Genomic DNA, 22,844 nt, shown 5'->3' with positions numbered 1-22,844 from the left:
CTCAGTTGCTCTTCCTGAGGTTTCTACCGTTTTTTTTCCCCATTAAAGGGGTTTTTTTGGGGAGTTTTTCCTTATCCGCTGCGAGGGTCATAAGGACAGAGGGATGTCGTATGCTGTAAAGCCCTGTGAGGCAAATTGTGATTTGTGATATTGGGCTTTATAAATAAAATTGATTGATTGAATTGATATACAAAGTAGCTGGCTTGAGGTAACGTGTGGACCTACGCAAAGTAGCAAGCTAGTGTGTAGGAATGTTTGTGGCAACAGTCTCGTCCAAGTCCAGTTGCAGAACTATTTATGCTGATGAAACCAAATCAATTATCAAATAAACAAACAATTTATAACTTGTTGTCACTCATTACTATTAACTAATAAATGGTGTTTGTAGAATTGATGTATAAAAGCAATATCACACTCAAGGCCATGCTGAAGTACTGAGTGATTTGGTTGTAGAAGATACTCGAAGATACACCGAAGATAATCACAGCAGCACTCCCTCGAGTGTGATAATACAGGTAATTTGATTGACAAAATATTTATAAATTAAATAACCGGGTGGAAATGTCTTTTGGCAGTCTGAAATGAATATCCACTGATTTAAAACATGTCCGCAATGGTCTAATACAACCAAAAATATTGAAAGGTTAGCTATTTCAGTAGAAACAGTATAATACAATCTATTACAACTGACAAATGTCCATAGTCCCACAATATACGTTGTCATATTGCTAAACTAAATGTTATCTATGTGAAGATATGATCTTAGCAAGAAGAATGGGTGCTTATAAAAAAGAGCATCACTCTCAAATGCCGCCATTATTACACTGTCAAAAATAACCTTTGATCCATTTTTTCCCAGTCTGAAGAGAGTATATAATGCCACCTAATATTCGCTATGTATATTTATAGTTAATATAGATACAAAAAGAGACATTCACAACTGAACGAGGCTAACAATCTGAGGCTACGGTGCTCCTATATGATGAAACAAACCTCATAATACAAAATAATTGACACAACAAACAACATACTGAAAGTGTAAGTATTCTTACAGTCTTACCAGTAGTGTGGCTAAAAATAAAACATATGCTGTCAGCAAGTCTTATTGCAGTCTGCAGCTGATTATGGGATGTCTCATGTGCAAAGCTGACATTTTGGCTTGAAGATAGCACAAGAGGAAAGCTCATGGTATGTCCAAAATGGAAAGATTTCAACCTTCAAGGGGCAGGAATGTGCTCAGTATATTTCAGGAAATTGGCACTTCCATGTTCTTGATTTTCTGTCTGTACAAATTGAAATAAACTTGACTAATGAATGAATAACTAAAATTGAAACTGTTAAGGGGTGGCAAAATTAATAAGGATGAAAATATTTATGTTAATTTAAAGACCATTTTACCTGTACTACAGTGGTAAAGATATTTTGCTCTGATCTAAAGTGTTCAACAGACAGACTAACGAATAGAACAACATCACAATGCTCAGCAGGGCAAAAAATAGAGTGGCATTTCAAGCTCTGCTTGTTGCAGAATTTGGCTGTGTTTGCCTGAACATTGGCCAGCTGAATCTATGGACAGTGCTTTCTGAACAGTTTGCGAGTGGGAGGATCTCAGAAGTAGGGCAACGGAATAAAGGAAGACCATGATGGTCTTGGTGTTAATTCAAAGTAAATTAATTTGAAGGAACTCAAATCCCTTAAACATGACATCATCATTTTCTCGAGGTTAGTGGGACACCAGGGCTCCACAGTAACAGCACCCAATGTTGTCCAACTAAATAATAACATAATAAAATAATAGCACTAAAAATGGCCTAGGGGATGAGAAAACTGGAAGACTTCCAATGTGCCTGAAATGTACTTGTGCAACTGGCAAATAAAGTTACTTGAGCTTGAACTTGGGAAACCTTTGGGATTATAATATGCTTTCAAGCTGTAGATGGCAACTTTTATAAAAATAACTTGTCATATTTGCTAAAACTGACATTACACCCACACAGCAGGGCATGATATAAATAGACAAATAATCTGTGAACAAAATCATGGTCCTCTGCCTTCTTATAGTGCTTCTAATGACATTTGCTAGAATCCACTGTGGCGGAATGAAAACAGCTGATCAGAGCTGAGAGGTCTCTGGCTGTGGCTCAGAGGTAGAGCGGGAGGTCCACCAATCTGAAGATCAGCGGTTTGATCCCCAGCTCCTCCAGTCTGCATGCTGAAGTATCCTTGAGCAAGATACAGTACTGAACCCCAAATTGCTCCCGATGATGCTTCCATCAGTGTGTCAGTGTGTGTTAATACCTGAATAGCAGATGGCACCTTGTACGGTAGCCTCGGCAACCAGTGTATGAATGTGTGTGTGAATGGGTGAATGTGACTCATAGTGTAAAAAAAAGCGCTTTGAGTGGTCGAATGACTAGAAAGGGGCTATACAAATGCAGGTCTATTTACCATCATGTCAATCACTACTCGTGTACTGCAGTCAACCTCTCAAACTAGGCAACACTGTTCAAATATCAATCAAGATTTGTGACTGGACCGCCATGTTGAAAACAGTCAGGCCCAAACAAAGCACCACCCACCTGCACATTTTCTCATTTTACAGCTAAAAAGTACACGAAAATATTTTTCTGAGAACATTTGAAGTAAGAAATACACAATGCAGTAATAGAATCTTGATTCATATTTAATCAGCGCTGCCTAGTTTGACAGTTTGACAGGAGTTCACGAGCAGTGACTGACATGATTAACAGCAGTCAGAGACTCCTCGGCTCTGATTGGCTGTTTTCATTCAACCACTTTAGATTCTGCTATTAGAGGCACTACGAAGAGGAAGGACTTGATTTTTTTCACAGACTATATGTTTAATGCATTACTGTGTGGATGTAGTGACAGTTTCAGCAAATATGACAAAAAGTTATCTTGATAAAAGTTATCTTAACTGCAGCTTTAACATCATTGTCTGTAAAATAAACATACTTAAAAGTACTTTCGACTGAACACAATAAAAAATGGATCTAGTTGAACAAAAAGGCGGCTACTTTTGAGTGCTAATTTCTTGAAGCATCATTAGTAGGTTGACCACATTATCAGAGGCAAATACTATCTCTGCAGAAATGGAAAAGAAAATAAACAGGACACATTTAAAACGTGTGGACAGTGAGGTGCTGATGTTGTCAGCTAACTAAACCACAGTGTTTTCAGGTAAAATCGGATACGTGCCACCGTGAAGCATCGCAAAACAAAAAATAAAAAATAAAGAAGAAGGCGCCAAACAAACAAACAAACAACCATGATGACAGGAGAGCAGCCATTACCTTTCTCTTACTGTTCCTACAGGACCTGGTTTGATAATGGTGACTCACTTGGTTGTTCATATGCACAATGGCATCATTGAAACAAATAATTTAATGAGAATTAATACCACTCGTGTAAAAATTGGTGTGTATTTGGAATTCTCATTTTGGACAGATTTGCAATGTTTGGGTCGGCTCTGAAAACATTAGCACTGAGCCCTGATCAAACCGTTCTTCAACTGAGATGAGTTTGTGTGTTTACAGTCACAGGGAGTCACTTCATGATTAATAGAAGAAGAAGAGAAATATATATTTCTAAATGAAGCTTGATTTAGCCAAGAGTGACAGAAGCACATGTGAACTGAAATAGTCTGTCTACTTTAGGTTGTTGGTAATGTGTGTTGATGTGTGAATTTGTGTGATGGTGTTCAATGCCAGAAGAGAGGGCTATTCCTGGAAGGAGTGAAAAAGAAAAAAAAAGGAGTGAGCAGCTTACCGCACAGCTGTCTCTCAGAGCATCAAACTTGCGTTGTATCTCATCTCTGTGTGCCTAGCAGGTATGACAAAAGAGACAGAGGGACATATTTCACTGCCTGAATTATATAACCTCAAAGGAGACGTCACCTTCAGTACTCCTCTACTTTCTCTCTCTCTCACTCTGAGCACAGTGATCTCCTCCTCTGCCTCTGCAGTGGTCTCCTCCAGCTCAGTCTTGGCCTGCTGTAGTTGGCTCTCTAGTGCGTGGCGAGCTGCCTGCAGATTGCTGATCTGAGATTCGCGCTCCTGCAGTGAGAGGGTCAGATCCGTCACCTGACGCTTAATCTCCAGCTTCTCTTCCTCATGTTGCAGCCCAATCTGCAAAGGGAGACAGATAAGGGCCATCCAGGGTGAAGGAGGAGAAAGAGACTAACCCTAGGCACAGACACTGACACTTCACCCGGATTCACCTTGCCACCTTGAGCTTTTTTCCGCCCGGTACTACAAAATTAAAATCAGACATCTGCACCGAGTCAAAAAAGTTATTGATCAATACCAGTGGCCCAAAAACTCTTCAGTCGTTGAGATTTCTTGCCTATAAAACTCACTTTCTAAAGTATTTAAGGATCACTGCACTGTCCACAAGACACTACTAGATCACACCGTGATGTCACATGTCACATTAATGTATTTTACATCAAACATTCTCTTTTTTACCATTAATCTCGTGGCTAGAGCCTATCTATAATCATTTTACAACTGCTGTATATGTTTCACCTGCTCCACATGGGGTCATGATGCACTATAATTATTTACTCAACATACTGTATATTCAGAAAAGCAATTATACATAGGTGTGTTTCCACTATTTGGAGCCAGATCGGCACAGATGGAGGAGGTCGCGTGCTCAATCTTATCTATTTAATGTTTAAAAGTTAAGTTATGCGTAGACAAACAAATACATTGTGCAGATTCTCTGTATTGGTCAATAGAGCATATTTGGTACTGAAAAAGGATTAGGGACAGGAGTGACAGATTGGGATGGGATGGACAGGACAGTAAGAAATACATAGGGAAAAAAGAAAATGGAAAGACTGTTTAACCTGCATGTCAAACTCTGGTCGGAAAGCCTATATCCAACAATCTACCAACAATCCCGCCTCACAGCTCAGCTTTCTGCTCCATCTTCCTGCAGTATCTCCTCACCTCTCGGAGCCTAGTTTCCTGCTCCAATACACGACTCTTATTGCTTTGCTCCTGCTGAGTCATTTTCTCGAGATGCTCCTCCAGTTTGGCATTCTGGGCCTCCAACTTTCCAGCCTGAGACTCCAAGTAGAACTTCTGTTGGCGAAGCTCTGAAATCATCTCCTCCTGGGCTTTCCTGCCAACACCACACATTCTTTTGCAAAAGTTCAATAGGAGCCAATGCCACCATGTATTGTGCCATTATGTGTACATACACCCCAGGGACAAAAACTATACTTTCCAGTAAAGCCACATCCTCTTTAACCAATCTTTTGCACGTCATCTTAATTCATACCATTATTACTGAAGCTGATACCTTACTTGGGTTATTAAACAAAAGCCCACAGCTTTCACTTGAATTCACCTTAATGTATTTCATGAATAGGGATCTGCTGTCAAACAGAATTATAATGTTGTGAATCAATACTTACATGTTTTTCTGGGTGTAGATACTGCTGTTGGCTGCCAGTTTGTTGGCCTCAGACAGCTCAGCGATCCTCTGCTCCAGGCTGTTCATCTTGGAGTCCATAGCATTTATGGTCTGAACAGAAATGATGGACAGTACAGCTTGTGATTTAAATAAACATTTAGTCACATCATCACATTGCAGGCGTTAATTGGGATCAGATTAAAGGGACTGTTCACCCAGAAATCAAGGATACAAATTTTTCCTCTTACTTGTGGTGCTGTTTATCAGTCTAGATTGTTTTGGTGTGAGTTACTGAGTGTTGGAGATATCAGCCGTAGATATGTCTGCCTTCTCTCAAATATAATGGAACTAGATGGCACTCAGCTTGTGGTGCTCAAAGTGACAGAAAAATAAATTTGAAAAACCCAACAGCAATGTCTCTTCCCAGAATTCATGACATACTCAAGATATTTTACAGACCTTGTTGTGGGCAGTTTTATGTAGGAACTGTTTTCTTTCTATCTAAGTAACAGAAGGAAGCGTGCATCTACTCATGGACAAGAGGCTCGTGCTTACAGCATGATATGCAAAAATCACTGGCATCCTCCCTGGCTGAGCTGTCATATTATCTAGCTCTATGGTGCTAGATGAGTTAGTAGTAGATGTACCTTATCTTCTATGTGGTAATATGGTTGGCAGGGGGTTCAATAGAAAGAAAATAGTTCCTGAATGAAACTGCTTACACCAAGGTTTGTGGATTATTTTGAGTAACCAGGTCATGATTTCTGAAAAGAGACATTGTTGTTGAGTTTTTCAAATGCCCTTTTTGGCGCTTCAGCACCACAACCTGGGTGCCATCTAGCTCCATTATATTCGAGAGAAGGCAGACATCTTTATGGCAGATATCTCCAACACTCAGAAACTAAGATAAATAGCACTACAGATAAAAGGAAAAAAACATTTTCAATTTTGAGGTGTACTCTCCCTTTAAGGCTCATTATTTTGTACTCTACAATAACCTATCCAAAATTATTCCAAACAAGAAATCTATGTCAGTGTGATAAATGTTAAAATACGCCTGAGATAGTGTCGCTGCCAAGCTGGTCAGTTCTTACCGCCTTCTGTTCACTGATGATGCTGCACTTCTCCCGCACCTCCTCCTCATATTTGCTCTGACTGGACTCCAGCATCTCCTTATCAGCCATGTCCGCCTTCATCTGGGCCTCCAACACCTGCTCAATGCCAGGCAGCCCACAGAACCATAACCAGGATATCACTTAACAGGACAGAGAGTGGTGTGAAGATGACATACTGTAGATCTCCCGAGCATAGAGCACACCCACAACTCAACCAGCTACAGCATGACCTCCAAACATAGCACAGAGCACTTCCTGTAAGTACAGTTCAAAAAGATATACCTGCCGTCTGTTTTACGTAGCGCCAAAGAGTCTATATATGTGTGTGTTTATGTGTCCATAAATTTCACCTTTATCTTATCTTCATAGAGCTTCTCCTTCTGTTTCAGATGAGTCTCCAGTCGCTGGACTGTGGCTTGGGTCTCTCGCAGATTCTCCTCCAGGCCCTAGTCAAACATACAAATATGTTATGCACAAAAAGGCTAAAAGAAGACAAAACTTCACAGCTTCGTTTTTTAATAAGTAAGTCATCACAAAAAAACAGTTCACACTTGTGATATGATATCTGTGATATGTAAGAGGTGGTCAAAAAGACTCCTTAATCACAAACACCTAATGGCAGTCAGTGAAGGTTCCTGGTGGTAATGTGCCTCATGGTGTTTTGGAAAAACACAAATTATAATGAGCTTTTTTTATCTACATTGTTTGCAAGGGGATTTTGATTGCAGTAGAGCCAGAAAGAGATTCAATTTCCATACCAACACACAGGCATTTTTGATGCCAGATACAATATGTTTGACCAGGCAGTGTTGACAAGGAAGTGTATAACCAGTGACACATTTTTATAAAACACATTCATGACTCTTAAGTGTACAATACTAAGACCAGTCCCTTGTCTTTGTTGGACGAAGGAAGTAAGCAGGTTTAAGTATGCATGAGACACAATGTAATCCACATCAATGAGGTCAACTTGACCCCTTCTGCGTTCTCTTTTCGACCTTTTTCACTTGTTACAGCAGGGAAAGCACAGGTGGAACTAATACACAATACTCAAGCCCTAGAACGGGAACACCTAAATGGAACACAGCAATTATTGTTTCCTATGAACAACTACTTTCTCCCCCGTACACCCACACAGTTGTTTTCCATTTATTCTGGCTAATAAGACCTCTGATCAGGTTGAAGCTAGGCGTAGGTATATGGGAGATTAAGGTATGTGACCAAAGTCTATGGATCAATATGAATAGTAATTTATATAATCATGAGGGCTCTGCTGAACGTTTTTTTTTTTTTTTTTTTAAATATTTGAAGCTTCAGTTAGGAATTAAATTTTGAATGTCCGTTGTCATATTTCATGATATCATCACTCTAAAAAAAGGAAAAATGAAAAAAAAAAAAATAAATCCTTGAACAATGTGAAAGCAGTGATTCATCGCATTCAATGAGTTGGTCCTTTTATAATTAAATACATTTTTTTAAATGTAGGATTGCTCCTAGACCACCCTGTTAATACAGCTGCATTCCTCCCTTTGTGTGCAGCAAGCAGAAGAGTAAACAATTTTTTGGCTGCAGTGAAGGTGTTGTTTTTGAAATGCTAAACACCAACAAATGTGTATTGAAGCAGAATATTTTGTTAGAAAAAAACATTTTTGTGAATTTTGAGAATGATTACATCTATATTTTTTTGGGATATTTTGACTTTTGGACTTAACAACGCCCTAAAGTTATTAAAAATGTTTGGATCACATGAGTCAGAAACAATCGTAGACAGTCACCACTGGAATCTAATTCCACAAATAGTATAATACTAATGATATTAATGTAGCCTAATCTTTGTCGGCAACTATGCAGAAATATCAAGTCTAAACAGAATGAAAAGACATGCAAAAACAAAAGCTGCACCATGTGCTGATTTAGAAAACCTGATTTAGAATTTGAATTTCAACATTATGAGTGAAGCTTTGAAGCTTCAAACCAGTCAGTACAACCCTCATAACATCCCATCCTGACAGATACACAGTGATTAGGTAGCACTTCTGTGGGTGATTTCTATCTATCTATCTATCGACCTATCGATATATATATATATATATATACTTGGTTTATATTCAGTTCATCCGTGAAGACAGTAGATGATAAAGGTGAGGTTTTTCAGAAATATTATGTAAAATAGCACTTCCTCTGCAGTGATGACAATGAGCTATGTTTATCTCACACCTCCTCTGATTATTTTAGCTCCACACAAGTGGTGAAAGGTGGGTTACCAGAATCTTATCTGCCATCTGCTGTATCTGCTGGGCCTTGCCCTGGATCTCATCCTTCAGTTTTGTCTCCCGGCGCTCGACAATCTCCAGCCTCTTCACCTGGTTCTCCAGGGTCTTCCTACCATCCTGCAAACAACAGACACAAGTAATGCACAAACACACACACACACACACACACACACACACACACACACACACACAAGCGTTAACCACCTAATAAAATATTTCCTTTAGTTTTAGAAATGCAACCTCGGGTCAAAAGTTCCATGGAGTAAAATGAAATAGTGTTTCTTGCTAGACATCATAGTGCATTTTCGTAGAAATGCTAATTAGGCTTAAGATTTCCACTTCAGTGAAGAATTGATGAAACACTGTAGCAGCCGCATCCATTTGGCTTGTTAGTGATGCACCTCTCCATTGTTTATATCTCATTATTCCAACTTCTTCACAATGGTTCCAAAGAGCCCATTTGCATTAATGTGTGGTGGTGCGAGAGGTCTTTGGAGCTGTTTAAATTTGACCACGAGTATTTTCTTCCCTCTGACTCTCCTGTCCACATTAACCTATGCTAATTACCAAATTTACATGTCTAGTGCTTGATGTAAAGTGCTATTTAAAAAGAACTCAAAACAAGCTTTGAATAAACTAAAGTGTGCTGTATATGTAACTATAGACGTTGCATATGCATATCTTTATAGCAGTTTTATTAGAGCTGATTCATTGTGTGACTGGGTCACCATACAATTCTGCAATTCACTTATACAAATAAATAGTTCTGACAGATTCTTATGAAACAATGTTGAAGATGATGAAAGGGTTGCCTGCTGATGTGTGCACTCTTTCACTCTGTGGTGAGCAGAGAAAGATTTGAGATATTGGCGTTTGTTGTTTGTTCCTTTGTAATCCCTACTTACTGAAACCTACACACTTTGGACTTAGCACAAGCAAAAACGTCCTATCAACATCCCGTATTTAGATTCTTGAAACTTCATATTAAGATTTTATTCAGAGGAAACCTGATTTAAAGAATAACAATGAGATATATGCTCACATTTACAATGCTTGGAAGTATTTTTCCGATGTAAGAAGCAATACAACAGCAAAAAACAACAACACTGAGGATAAATATGAGTGCTAAATTACTAAGGCAATGGATTAAAAAAAAGAACCATCACTAAAAGGCCTTTTCACAGCCACAGATTTTTTTTCTTTGTTAAATTTAGATGTTAAGACATTCACAATTAACCCAGTGAATCAGGCCTGCGAGAAAACTGCAGACACAGTTTGTCCACATTGTAGCAGGAGCACGGAGCCACAGGAATTACTGAGCCACTCAAGAATCATATAGTAAAAAGCATGCAGACTGATTAGCTTCATAAGACCAGCAACAATAGCTGCCTCTCTGTTCAAGACCACACATTGTCCCTACACAATATATACAACAGGACTTTCAGTGATATTTGTATTAAGAAAAGAGCCTTTGGTTTAGTTTTACTCTGTGTGTACGGGACGGGGAGGTAGTCTCACAAACCAAAAAATACAAATATCACATGACCACAAGTGGATCAATTTCAAATTGTGATCCACTGTGTCAAACATCCAGGCTATCTAAAATGTTTTTAAGCCATCACAGCACAAGTGTTTCTCAGAAAGTGCAAAAACAACATGTTTACAAGACAACATATGGGCTCTTTGTGCTTAGCAGACACCCAAGCCAGATTTATTTATGCAACACTTTTAACAAAGAGGTCCGTGATGTTGCAAAGCAGCGAATGACATGATACACAGAATAATGAGAAGAAACAGGCAGGGGGCCAGAACACATATAGGCTATATGTGTATGTGTACTGTGTGCGTGATAATGAAAGCGTGGGTGTACCTCAGTCTCACGGAGGCGTCTACGCAGGCTGTCACTGGAGTCTTCCTTGTTCTGTAGCCTCTCCAGATCTCGCTCCATGCGCTCTTTGGCCAATCTCATAGTCTGAAGGAGGTCTGTAGCCTCAGCAGTGGCCTTTGAAGACTAGGTGTTAAAAGAAAAATATCATTAAAAGAGTATTTGTTGTTATTTACATAAACTTAAATGGAACAGAAAATCTATATTCATCTTGTTTAATTTACAAAATCTTATGTTCAATCTGTTAAACATGCCACTGATTAATAACTACAACAAATAAAAGAACGGAGTCAAAATAAAAAAATATATGAACATGTATCAGCATAATAACTGAGTGACAAATCAAATATATTAAATGAACCAGTTTTACATTGAACTGCATCACATGCTGAGTACTCCAAGCAACACTGCTGACACAAGGTTAAAAAGCACTTTTTGTTGATGTTAGTGTCTAGGGAATAACTGACATCCTTTAGCTAAATTCAGTGGCTGCTTCTAAACAAACTGCTGCTCATTGCTAATAAGAAATCCTTAAACAAACTACGCTAGGTTATTTTCAGGTCCTACCCTACTGATTATTTCATAAACTGTTCTGCACTGAGTCACAAGTGAACCTGCTTCAAATGTGAGCTCAGTCAGCCTTGAATACCAGCTCCACAACCTCATGTGCTCTTGGCAGAAAGAATAATACTTTTAAATATTCATTTCTAGGAAAAGACAATTAGGATGAAATTATCTTTGCTAATGAGGCAAAACTGTTTGATTGCTGATAATTTAGCAGTAACTCTAGTTTTAAAAAGACAGCTTAATAGTTCTTGGCCATAGACCAAATCTGACAGAGAGAGAAAGAATGAGGTCAGGAGGGGTAAAGAGGAGTTTATACACTCATCTGAAAGGGTAAAATGCTGTTACATCTCTTGCATTTGGGAGCACAAGCTCATATAAATTATTCATTTATCATCCCAGCAAAAATATTCCACCTTGGCAAGCTTCTCTTGAAGATCCTGGATCTTGGTCTGCTGCTCAGCACTGGTCTAAAAAAGAAATATACAGTCATTACAATATGTAAAGGTTGATATTTAAGCTTCTCATCTTTTGTTAAAGTTACCTGAACTTGTCAGTGTACTTATCCAGACATATTTAGCCATCCTCACCAAACACAGAATCTACTAACAATTAAATAAACTTTATTTTCTACCTTCTCCAACTTGCATATCTGCTCCTCTGCATCTGCCTTGCTCTGCTCTTTGGCCTGTGAAGATATGGGAAACTCTTTGATCCTTTCCAGTAATGATCGTGGCAAGATGACAGTCAAGTAGAAACTTTATAATGACTACAAGTTAAATTGATTTACACTATGAAAAACCACAGTAACTTTCAGGCTCATTAAAAGCTACAGTATAGACCTTCTGAATCCTATGTTGGTAGTCAGCAGCCTTCCTCTTCAGTTCCTCACTGGTCTGCCGAGACTCTTTCAGCTCAGACTCATACAGGTCGCTACGGCGACGGGCAGCAGACAGGTCCTCCTCCAGTTGTCTTATGGAAACTCTCATTTCCTCCAGCTGGGCATGATATTCCTGCACAAAAAAAACACAGAATCCCCCCGATAGAAGATGTAAGAGAGGAGCAGAGGAGCAAAAGTCCTACATGCGCAAAAGGAGAAAAAACACTTAAGAGTTCCAATATGTTATTTTCATGGCCTAGGAAAGATCATATAATATTTATGCACATGAGTTACCCTCTCAAAGCCGAAAACCACAGAAGTAAGTCTCAAACTTGTCATGTCATAGGGTCTAAACTGTGGAGCTGCTCCATAGACAATGGATGAGAGCCTGACTTTGTAGACCCACAAAATGTTTGTTTCATTTTTTATACCCAAATGAGCTCCATTATCTATTGTAGTGTTGTCATTTGTGAAACATAAAGTATACCCATACACCCAGAACATTCCCCTGGATGCTCTCAGTGTCATCTATGACATCTTTCACCATTCACTGTGGATAGAGCAGCTCCAGACTTAATGATGCAATGGCTTCTAACAAGAACATTTTCTTCAAACAGGTTGCAGGGGTGCAGTCCAAATGTATTAGTAAACATGAACAACTCTCTCCTCAATCCAAAATCTAGAGTGCTAAAACTCAATTTGTGATATCATCGAGTAAATAATCTGGAGCTGCTCCATAGACAATGATTCACCCACAGAATGTTTGTTTTTTTTCATACCCAAATGAGCTTTATTGTGTTGTAATATTCTCAGGTGTGAAACAGCAAATGTACCCATATACTCAGAACACCTGAGTGCTCTCACTGCCATCGTCAACATCTTTCCCAATTCATTGTCTATGGAGCAAGACCAGACTTAATGACATCACTAATCTGAGTTTTAGCACTCTAGATTTTGATTTTGGGAGAGAGTTGTTTGTGTTGACTAATATTTTTGGACTGCCAAAAAATACCTGGAATAGGACACAGTCTTTTTGAGTTCTGGCTACTTGTAAGCACAATTGTAGACCACTTGTTATTCAGTTAACACGAAAATATTTGTTTTGCAGCCATTGAAAGTGCCCTTCTACAACTGCAGAATATTTATGAAAAGTGAATACGACATGTCTCAAGTGGAAACGAGCTCTCCATTAGCCCCTGAACCCGTTTGAAGAAAATGTTCTTGTTAGAAGCCATTGCATCATTTATAAGAACAAACTCATTCATGAGAGCTGCCGGTACAGAAGCACATTCAAACCTAACAGGAAGAAAATGGTTCAATGGGGGTAATTAAAAGGCTTACATAAACACCATTATTTGTCAGATACGTTGGTAGTCATGGGAGTGCAGAGACACTTCAGTAAGGATAGCAAGTATAACCACGCTTGTGATATGAAAAGGCAATGAACAGAGAAAAGAATGTGAAGACGAAAATGTGATCAGCCAGAGTCACTTACTGCACATGTCTGTTTAAAAGTAATTAGTCACAGCCAAACAGATCTAATTTCAACCTCCACATCAGTGTGCAGGGCACATCAGCCTGTCTGTCAGGCTAATAAAAAGTAGCATCCTTCAGCATCCGGGGAGACTGATGCTCAGCCGACACAGATTAGAACAAGTGAAGCAGACAACATCAGACATGGTGAAAAATAGTGCTAACAGTTTGGCTGAAGTGGAGCGGCAGGTTACATTGATGACCATTAATACTTTAGTGAAGAGACTATCTGCCAAACCAGTTAGCCCATGTTGGCCTTCCATGTATAAGAACTGACCTGTGTGTGTTTTAGGTAAGAAAAAACAGCAGTGAGGTGGCTGCCTGTGCACAATATAAAAGTACCTGTGTGCCTACCCCTCACTGATCATTTTGGCTTGACTAGAGAATAGGTTAGCACCTTCAATCAATGAGAACTGAATGGATCTCCTGGGTGCCACTTTTCATCCCAAGTCAATAAAAGCTAGAAATGTTTTTCAAATTTCAGTAAATCCTTTGCAAAACAATGACTCAGTATAAGGAAATTAAAGACAGGGGGATTCAACTTTCAATATGATGTTTAACAACTAAGGGCTTGTGGAGCGCTGAATCACAGTTTTCTTTTATTAAAGTGAACCTATTGTACGATACACATCCTGTCCTTATGTTAGAATTTAGCCATTTTGTATCATTGACTGGTATTTAAAACACTTCCAAGAAACCAGAAAAGACATTCGAAGCTCTATAAAAATGAATATATTTTAGCGTATAATGGGCAATCACTTTAAACTCTACCACTTTATATTGTAGATTTACAGATTTAGTACCTCCTAGAGACTGAAAAAGACCTTCAAATCAGTAATCACCTGTCTATTCGTTATCTTGGGGCTGCTTACAATTTTTATTGACAGTATCATCAGCCCTAAAAACACAGAACGCTCATGACAACAAATCATAAACATGATTAACTCCCAGTGAGGGTGTTTGCCTGGGCAGGTTTAAACCTGGTAAACTGACACACTGCACTGCTAAGGTTATTCCATGAAGATATAACTTCTTTTACTCTTTCCCTCCAGCTAAATATAATTGCCCTTAAATAAAACATTTGCTGTCTAGTAATTTGCCCCTCTATAAACTGTAAAATCCATGTTGCCAAATAGATGAAGCAAAAGACATGGTAAGCTAGAGGTAGCAAATATGAGACCAACTACATTCACATATTATGAGATGCACTATGCTCCCTTGTCCCTGACTGCAACATAGGAGACACTGCATATGAGATTATCACTACTTATGCACATGGAAATTAAATTTGAACCATACCAGAGAGCTTTAATTTTTTAGTCCATTTACTGAAGATTCTGAGCACTTAAATTTCTGCTGGCTTTTTTTAAACCTGCTGTTGTTTTTCTGACTCATGCCAGCCTTACACCAAACAACTTTCAAGCAATTTCATTATTGCAGAAAAATTTCCAATGTTGGATTTAAAACAAGAGAGTTTTACCTCAGTTGGTGTCAGCTGTCTTAAATCAGTCTTTTTCTTGTCGTGACATTCTGACAAAATTACACATGTTTAATATGTTTTAGTCTTGGCTCATTTAAAAATTTAAGTTCAATAACACGAACATTGTAAACAACCAATAGGTGTGCTCTCTCCAGCACCAAACAGGAAGCAGAAAACTGGATAGACAAAATCCCAAATATAAAGTTTGTGTGCAAATAGCATTTATCTTTACAGTTTAAACTGATGCAAAATTGGCATGAAAAGTGTCAACATATGGCGCCTTTTATCTTGTGTTTCTAGAGTTATTTGTTTTTGCAGACACGTAAAGAATCTTTAATTTGTCATAATTTCTAAAGGGAGTTTGGTGTAATATTTTCTACCAGGAGCAGGATAGGAAATAATCTCGAAAGGAATCTAGTTGTATTCTTGCAAACATAGGCCCTGCAAGAACCCCAATCTCATAGTGTGTAACTAAAGAAGTCTTTTCAAAGTCTTCTACTGTTTGGCAGGCATTAGTATGTACGGCCATTTTAGACCACACTTATACTTATAATACTGAGACTACACAGACTACAAAAGTATGCAACAATCTAGTGTATACTTATGACTCTTTCACAGGGCTCTTGTTTAAAAACGAGTCAGGCAGAAAAATGAAAACTCGCTTTTTCTCTGAAATCAAGGACATATTGATTCAAACATTACTGTGACTTTGATGTTGGGAATCTGCTGTTATTGTTGTAAACTGTAGACATGTCAAAAGAAGCTTCACCGGCATACCAACACTAACTAAGGTAATGCTCCAGGAATAGTACCAATGCCATAATAAAGGGAAAAAACATGCAGGATTGAAAGCAGATATGGCTGTAAATAATACATGATCAGTTCTGCAAATGTTTTAGAGGAACAAACATATTTGGTTTTGGTCAGAAACACTGAATGCAAATATTAAAAGATCCCTTCACACCTACATAGTGATGGAGTCATGGTGTCCACCATTTCACACTGCCATGTTTCCACAGTAGCCCAGAGCGGATGAACCAAACACTGGCTCTAGATAGGGCCTTTTTGCACGAGGGTCATCATAGGTTCTTGTACGTGCTCAAAAGGAGAGAGGTGAGCAGAGAGGTGTTCACTTAATTGCAGTGAGCAACCTCTAGATGCTACTAAATCCTACACAATGGTCCTTTAAGTCTGCTTTTGTTAATGAATTGAACTTTTTATTTTATTTTAAAAGCCCTTTTTTGCCTTTATTTGACAGGACAGCTGAAGACAGACCTGAAAGCAAAGGGCTCCTGAAATTGAACCCAGACCACTGTCTTTAGTGCATTAGGGGAATGTTCTAGGCGAGCTACTGGGTTCCCCCTCTTACTAACAGAATTTATAAAAATGCAGACCTGTCCTCTCACTTAGATCCAGTGTGCTTGATTATGCATGCATACATAAACAATACACGCATACAATGATGCCCTATCAAGTGTCATACCCTGTAGCCTTTTTTTGTGTTCACACTGGAGCAGTGTCGTTTTCCATAGTTTTTGGTGAAACTGTTTCTTTGCATGTGTTCAGGTCGTAATGGTTTTGGCACAGAATGCTTTTCTTTGAAAATGAATCTATCCCCAATCTCTACTGTTTGTTGATCCAATACTGCAAGGTTTCTGCATGAAAATGATAAACACTGCAGTCATATGACAGAGCGTGGGAGACAGATGCTTTTCAAGATGAAATGCTGGATTTAGCTGGCGTAAATACCCTGCTGTGAGGCACCAATGGGAACACAGAGCCAGATAATATGCCTGAGCAGCAAACTAACTATGAAGATACAGACTATAATCATTTTGCTCTACTCATAATTTATCCATAGAAGGGTTGCTTTGCTTGTTATTTTTAACTCCCACTACTTATACACATCCAGTTACAATGTGCTCGGATAAACCACAGTCTCACAGCTGTTGAACAACACAAACCTTTACCCACACCTCCTGATAATCCTGGTGGGGGAGTCTTATCAATATTCCGCTGATAGAATTTAGTTTTAACTTGTGCCTGAAGACAGACTCGTGGCAAACAAATCTTGACCTTTATTTGGAGAACAGCTGGACAGGTAACATAGACTGGTTGGGAAAACCAAAAGCCACTTTGGTAACCCAATCTGACAATCATGGACACTTAATGCAGCAATTGGCCAGGTGTGTGTAGGTGACAAAGTAGACAGGATTTGACCTTCTCTGTCAAGCTTCCTTTTTAAATTTTTCTGCACTTTTCATGTGCACAACCTCAAGCCTTGATGAGAGATTGTCTAAAAGTGCTCCCCTAACCATTTGTACCATTCACTTTATCAACACAGGAAAGACATGCAGCCACAGGAGAGAAAGATCAGGGAGGCAGTTTTTATCCCACCTCCAACTGTAGCCATTTGGAACAGGTATGAACACATCTGACTTCAAACCATCGTTTCTTTCAAGTATACTGAACCCTTAAAGCTATAGTTGGTAACTTCTATTAAAAAAAACGTATTTGCTAAAACTGTCACTTCTTTCACACAGCACAAAGTTAGACAAATAATCTGTCATTTCCTCTGCCTACTCTATAACATTGTCGTGTTTCTAATGGCCTTGCTGCATGTGAATGAAAACAACCATTCAGAGTCGAGGAGTCTTGAAAGCAACTGTCAATCATGTCAATCACTGCGTGTGAACTGCGCTGATCAAATCTGAATTAAGATTCTATACCTGCATTGCCTATTTCTCACCTCAAATATTTTCGGAAACATATTTTAGTGTACTGTTTAGCTGTAAAATGAGAAATGAGAGGTAGTGGGATATAGTGACAGTTTCAGGAAATGTGACACAAAGTTCTTTTCATAAAAGTTACCAATGTAGCTTTAAAGGACAGGTTTTCAATTTTTCAAGTCTTTCAACAATAGTCAGGTGCCCATATGAACATAGAAATGTGTCTAATGTGCCTCCACTGTAAGTGATAAGAGACAGAATTCACAGTTCTTGTTTTGTGTGAAATTGTATTCAATAAAAGTGAATTCAAAAGTTTATACGAAGTTAATATGAAGCTTCACCAGTCTAGCATTCACAATCTTTCACTAACCTTAACCAAAGTGCTTTTTTGTTGCCTAAACATAACGACAGACAGAATTTGGATGTGAACCCAGAATTATAGTGTCACAGTCCTGAACTTTGTATGTCCACCATATCCACCTCCCTGCTAGACCAGTGCTGTACAGAAATGTAATGTTTAGGAGACATTGTCTCTGAACATAATCCAAGAAGAGCTGCTGTTGTCACCACAATGTAATTATGAATGCAATTTAGTAATATAGAATCATTTTCTAGGAGACACAGTTGCAGAGATGCCTGGACAACTTCAACTGGTTTCTCTTGCCGAGGAGCAGCAGATCAATTCCAAGGTCCTTTTTAATTTCATGAACCCTTGTTATATAATACTGTGTTGTATAAATGCATTTTTGAACTGCAACCAAATTAGGATTAATTGATGCTGGTAATTTGTGTGTTCTACCAAGCAAAGGTATGTGTATGCACAGAACATGATATTTATGGAAGATTTTCAAGACTTCCTCACCAGAGGAGTTTGTTAAGATAAGAGATAATAAAAGAAAGCTCTATTTAGGACAGAATGTGTCCGTCTAACACACATCACTCATTTTTGGGTGGCATATCAAGTGATGTTCTGTTTCTCAAACAGTATGAGCTAAGGCCCGAGCACCTCATCACGACAGCCTGCCCACTGCATCAGTGCTCTCTTCACTCGTAGGTATATGGCTCTCATCACCATAGCAACCGTTGCACAATGTATTCTGTGCTTGGTAACCAGCACTAGTGTAGGCTGAGAAAAACAGGTTGCTTTTCTATTACCTTTTTTTTTTTTTTAAAAATGGTGCATAATGCCAAGGAAATGATTTTTCATGCTCTCTATCTGTTGTTCTAAACTGTCAATCTTGTAACAGCTTCATTCTCACAGTTGGCAACACTTGGTCATGTGGTGCTGCCACACATGCTGAAATATATGCACACACACGCAGACACTCATACATGCCACACGCTCATCACATTTGATTTCAGTAATCAAGGGCTGTATGTACAGTAAAGCTCCCGTCTCTGTTTCCATTAATAGTATTCCTGATTCCAGAGATTCACAAGCAGATACTTGATACAGACTTGACATTTTATACAGACGATGACCTAATGTATAACTAACTTAGTCTGAAAAATGTGGTGCATTGCTTTTTCTTGCAAATATTTATATATTAAGTTATTTCTTTCCCTTAAAATCCTAAAATATTGAAAATCTTCTACACTGTAGATGACCTGCATCATTATGTCATAAAAAGGTTCAAGTATTAAAAAAGTGACAATAATAACACACCTATTTACATTAATAGGGCACTGCAATATAAGGCATTTCTGAACATGCTGTCAGTTTTTAATATTATATTGACAGCACTCCCACGGAGAGTGTTGAGGATCCAACATCATCTAATTTCTGTAATTAACACTCACACCCTACACACTCAGCCTTGTTGTGTTGACCTGCTCCATGTGACTGCTATTATCAAATACTCCTAAACTGCTTCTTTTCTAAAACATCCTTCTGATATTTCTGCTCTAAACATCACATACAGCACAGTACACCCATCAATGCAAATATCCATCTAAGTGAATAAATACTGAGTCAAAACAAGAAAAATTCTGCTACCAAAGAGAGGTCATTTCATTTTCTTCCTGTCCAAAACAAAGTGTCTCTCCTAGAAGTGTCTCACAGCCAGTCTTAACTATGATGTTAGATCAGTGGTCTGCCTTACTGTGCCTTGATTCAGTTATGACCCCACAACATTTGGAGTAAAAAGCATGTATTTAAACCCATTAGCCTGTTGAAACCCAAAATGACGTCCTACCTGCTCTTTGATCTCTTGAAGCTTGTTGCTCTGCTCCCTGATGTCATGGAGGAGCTGCAGAGCTTTGTCATCCTCCTGTGACACCTCCATACGGGCCTGTTCCAGACTGCGCTTTAGACTCTGAAACCAGGACAAACATATATGTTCAGTCAGTTGCTGGATACACCCAGCTAAAACTAAATACAATCCAACACAACAGCTCTGCAGTGGTTATAATCTGACGTTTTTGTTGGAAATCTTTTAAACTGATGTTGATTCTACTTTATGAGGCTGTGCTGTTGAATTGGATTGTTTTATGCTGACAGGTGTTTCTGATATTTTGTTGACCAAAATTATAGCATATCAATAAATCTCCCGCAGTTTTAACAAAACCCATTAGCAGACGATTTCTAATAAATATGTGTTCTTTGCAGTAGCTACATGGCTACTCACACTACATTCTGTGATGTAGGTTGCCAGGTCCTGTTCCAGGATGGTCCTCTGAGTCTCTGAAGCCTTCAACTCTATATCCTTCTGCTGGAGCACTGACTCAAGGTCAGACATCTTCCTCTGGACGAGTGAGATCTCCTGCTCAACCTGGAAACAAGAACATAGCATGGACCTAACTTTTATCTAACAATTAAGTATAATTTAATGAGTCTCTGGACCCATGGATGCGAGTACATATATCTATAGTTTTATATATATATATATATATATATATATGTATTTATATTTATTTTTTTGTGTCGTCCTTAACACAGTGTAGCTGAGTTAAGGACATCTTTTCTTTTTGTCTAAAATACTAACAAAAATATTAGCAACAATGCACTAGTGTTTGTGTGTCTGTGTCTGCAAGTGCACCCATATCATTGGTGAGACATGTCAATGGTAGCGATTAATGATACAATTAGATGTGCCGTTACAGCATTACAGGGCCTGAGGAGCACTGGAAACCAGGAAAACAGCAGGGCTGGCACCACAGCCACAGATACACAGTCACAGCACTTAGTGTACGGCAGCACTAACACACAGTCAGCATGCAGACACACGCTCTCAACAACACAGTGCTATAGCATGAGGCTGGAGTCCGCTCTCAACAACACAGTGCTATAGCATGAGGCTGGAGTCAGTAAAAGCAATGGGTCAACATTGTGCCGGAATCCAGCCTTACTGCAAACAATCACACGATAATTTCAAAAATGATTTTCCATTTATAACAAAACTAAAGATACTTTGCAGGATTTTTCTAAAAAGCAATGCATAGACTCATACAGAAGTAATCTCGTTTAACCTTCACTTATGACTCACTAGAAATGCATGGTGGTGTATTTTTCTGCTGAGACTTTTCTTCTAATTTTCTATGTCCAAGACGTTTATGGGCATGTATCACCACAGCAATCAGGTATGGTCAGTTATTATAAAAAGGCAGCAATCAGGTGCCAGACTGTAAGCAGCAGGCATCAAAGAGACACAGCGCCATAAAAACACAAATACAGTGAGGGTAAATGTCAGACGAGAGTGATCTGCTTTTACTTTCAGTTTCACTTCACAGGATTGTCAGTTACAAACAGTAACTGACAATCCTGCATAGTATACCTTTAAGAGACAGATTAACATAGGTTAATGATGGGTTGTATGTGGGGAAGATAACGGTTAATCAACGATTGATTAATCAGTCATTAAGAATTTGATCGAACATGTGAAACTTAGTTGATGAAATCAAGATCTGATTCTGAAATATAAACAGTGTGGTCTCCTGTTACATTGTAACCATTCTCGGAACCCATCGGCTGTATTTGGCGTCTGACTTCCGGCAGACGGCGATACAGCCTCTGGGGGCAGACCATAGACATATGGGCAGACCCCCGCTTTTTGGGCATTCCGGTTTGATTTGGGCAGAGGAGGCAAATTTCCGTTTCCGACTTCCGTTTATATATAGGTAAATATGCTGAACCAGTTTGCAGTGACGCCAATTATGTTCCACCTCGTTAGTTCACCACACAGAGCGTTTAACCTGGCAACAACTGCAGCCGGCTCAAACGTGATTGGCCAATATCACGCGGACTACAAACAGCCTACAACCGGAAACCAGGGCTCTTCCGCTCTTCCGGAGGCAAGATCTCCGGGGTTTGCCTACAGACTCTACATTCACTGAATGTAGAGTCTGTATATAGAGCCTACATTGTAACTAGCATGTCTCAGTGACAATGACTATTTTATAACAAGGCAGCCAACTTGGGGTCCGTCACAGCTACGACTTTGGAAAATGAAGTGGACAAAGCGAAGCATTCGGTTATATTCAATGTATTCCATATATCTAGGGCTCTACATTGTTATATTTTTTATAGACGATGCAGTGCTGTCAGAGAATTAGAGTTCTCAATCTCATCCTGAGCCTGATGGGTCCTGAAAAGCCCAGTGGGTCATACCAGGCTCAGGCTAAACATGTGCACTGATAGACCGGGTCAGGTAGGGCTTGAGCTGCAGATTTTTTTTTTTAAATAAATAAATAAATAAAAAATATAAAAAGTGAGCACTATGTGGCTTGCCTGGGTTGGGCTCGGGCTCACTATTTCATGTGATGATCTTGGTTGGGCTGTGTTCGGGCTTCAGCTCATGTAACAGAGTTAATATACAGTATGTATGATCCCACTTGCCATGGCTCACACTGCTTTATTTTACTTTCTCTGAAACTGATTTATTTTATGGTCAGTGAACACAACACCCCTGCAGACTAGGGTCGTGTACCCCGGAAGATAGCAA

The 22,844-nt window shown here is 39.0% G+C and overlaps 1 protein-coding gene across 1 annotated transcript in view; it reads right to left on the bottom strand.

Moving 5' to 3' along the window:
- Positions 1–22,844, bottom strand: part of LOC126394367 (citron Rho-interacting kinase) — a 54,369-nt gene that overhangs the window by 29,925 nt on the left and 1,600 nt on the right. The window contains exons 2-14 of the mRNA XM_050051141.1: positions 20,532–20,675; positions 20,100–20,219; positions 12,125–12,295; positions 11,917–11,970; positions 11,699–11,752; positions 10,704–10,844; positions 8,825–8,950; positions 6,911–7,006; positions 6,540–6,656; positions 5,447–5,556; positions 4,977–5,151; positions 3,951–4,148; positions 3,790–3,843 (exon numbers count right to left, since the gene is read on the bottom strand). Coding sequence (XP_049907098.1) covers positions 3,790–3,843; positions 3,951–4,148; positions 4,977–5,151; positions 5,447–5,556; positions 6,540–6,656; positions 6,911–7,006; positions 8,825–8,950; positions 10,704–10,844; positions 11,699–11,752; positions 11,917–11,970; positions 12,125–12,295; positions 20,100–20,219; positions 20,532–20,675 — 1,560 coding nt within the window. The remainder of the gene's footprint in view (positions 1–3,789; positions 3,844–3,950; positions 4,149–4,976; positions 5,152–5,446; positions 5,557–6,539; positions 6,657–6,910; positions 7,007–8,824; positions 8,951–10,703; positions 10,845–11,698; positions 11,753–11,916; positions 11,971–12,124; positions 12,296–20,099; positions 20,220–20,531; positions 20,676–22,844) is intronic.

This window comes from Epinephelus moara, chromosome 8 (assembly GCF_006386435.1).
Source record: "Epinephelus moara isolate mb chromosome 8, YSFRI_EMoa_1.0, whole genome shotgun sequence".
NCBI lineage: Eukaryota > Metazoa > Chordata > Actinopteri > Perciformes > Serranidae > Epinephelus > Epinephelus moara.
The sequence above is the reverse complement of the archived record's forward strand: the minus strand, read 5'-3'. Positions and strand labels throughout refer to the sequence as shown.